At 43.4% G+C, this 1935-nt stretch overlaps 1 protein-coding gene across 1 annotated transcript in view; it reads left to right on the forward strand.

The window, feature by feature from the left end:
• LOC112151879 overlaps nt 1–1104 on the forward strand; it is a 2891-nt gene extending 1787 nt beyond the window's left edge. Inside the window, exon 2 of the mRNA XM_024281000.2 lies at nt 894–1104. Within this exon, the coding sequence (XP_024136768.1) occupies nt 894–963 (70 nt within the window). The 3' untranslated portion in view covers nt 964–1104. The remainder of the gene's footprint in view (nt 1–893) is intronic.
• Nucleotides 1105–1935: the final 831 nt, after the last annotated feature.

Below are 1935 nucleotides of genomic sequence, written 5' to 3' on the forward strand. Positions count from 1 at the left end.
CAACCACAAGGGAGCACAATACAGTGCTTCAATGTGCCGGTCCCAAGTCCGAATAAATGCAGAGGGTTTTGTCAAAAAACGCAGACTAGCAGCCTTTGCTGTTAGGCCATAGGAATGCAGAGCTATTCAGGAGCATCTTCTTTAATTTTACCGTCTCAAACATTGACGTGAATGACAATGGATAGCTCAAACCCCCCAACTTCCTTGTTTCAAATAGGAAGTACTCGCGGGCTGCAAAAAGGCCAAAGTCTCATAGACTTTCATTGAGAAACAGGCAGTTATTTCTCAGTCATTTTATTTGTCAGAATAACCATTCTTGGTCTGATGCTTCCTTCTTAACAGGTTCTTTCTAATCCAATTTTTTTAAAGATATTTTTTCTTTACCGCCAGTTATTCAATTTATAAACTGACCCATGAGATGCCTCAGTAAAAGCATGTGGCTCCCGCAGGCCCCGCCTTGCCGTTTGCCAGATTCCTCCGCGCCGTTTCTAGTGGGAGTGGTGTGAGCTTCAAACAAGCTCACTCCTGATTGGTTGACAGTACTTTCTCTAAAAATGTGACTCAGACCGACTCGGACTAATCGCTGTCGATGAGTTGCAATCGCTGTAGACCTACCAGGAAGTGACAACGAAGGTTCTGGCCTGATTTTGCGAGGGTGGAAGGTAATGCATTTTCTCCAGGACCTCAACGCTTGAGATGTGAGACAATCTATGGCCTCGAGTAGATGGATGCTTCTCAGTGAATGCTCATAAATTTAGAGAGAAAGTTCACCTCTTACTGCTTGTTTTTGTCCAGAAGATGAAGAATAACATTTTAAAGGTTATGGAGTGATTAGAGTGATAGAGAGCATTTGTGCTATGTAACCGGAACTTTGTTTTTTTGTTGTTGTACAGGTTCGTTTCTTATCTCGAGCCAGATGTCACCTCGGAAGAGAAAGGCCAAGATATTGTACGTGGCTCCTAGTCGTCTACAAGTGGATGCATCAGAATCGGAGCAGGGAACCTGGCCACTGTATTTTCTACGTCACAAACACAATCATTTTCAAAGAGCATTTTTTGACTATCCTGATTCACAGTTATTTAAATAAAAACACCCGGAAATTCAGTTTTGAGCTTAAATGCTTTAATATATGTCCTTAATTAATAGAATAAGGTCACAAGAATATTTTAAAAACACAGTTTAGATCAGAGTGGGTTCTATCCAACAGGTTTCTTTTTGTTACAGTCTTGCAGCCAATTCTTTCACCAGCAGAGGGCGCCCAATTCATAGCAGAAAACCTCTTAGGAAAGTGACGCCAGCATCTATATTCAGATCATAGTCTGAGGCTGATAAATCCTGCAGGTTTGGATTCATTTTTGCATCCTTTGTCTAATGTCCCTTACGTTAGCATGTAAAGTTAAAGCTTTACATTTACATTCACCCCAACGGCTTTCCTCTGTTCTTTATCCACCACTACAATGTCTGGTTCCTGTCCGCCTGTATCTTGGAGTCCCACAGGATCTTTGCTCTCTTATTCTCTACCTCTTTCAGAGGTGTTTCCCATTTTAACTTTGGGGTTTCCAGTCCATATTCTGTACACATGTTTCTGTATATTATTCCAGCTACTTGCTTGTGGCGCTCCATGTATGCTTTCCCGGCCAGCATCTTACACTCTGCCGTTATGTCCTGGATTGTTTCCTCTTTGCAGAGCCTACACCTTGAGTCTTGTCTGGTGTGGTAGATCTGAGCCTCAATCACTCTGGTGCTCACTGCTTGTTCCTGTGCTGCCAGGATCAGTGCTTCTGTGCTGTCCTGCAGGCTAGCCTTCTCTAGTCATTGGTGGGACTTCTTGATATCAGCCACTTCAGTTATTGTCCGGTGGTACATCCCATGCAGGGGCTTGTCGTCCCATGAGGCTCTGTCCTCCAGCATCACATCCTCTGATTTCCATTGCCT

Source organism: Oryzias melastigma, linkage group LG6, assembly GCF_002922805.2.
Source record: "Oryzias melastigma strain HK-1 linkage group LG6, ASM292280v2, whole genome shotgun sequence".
In the NCBI taxonomy this organism is placed as follows: domain Eukaryota; kingdom Metazoa; phylum Chordata; class Actinopteri; order Beloniformes; family Adrianichthyidae; genus Oryzias; species Oryzias melastigma.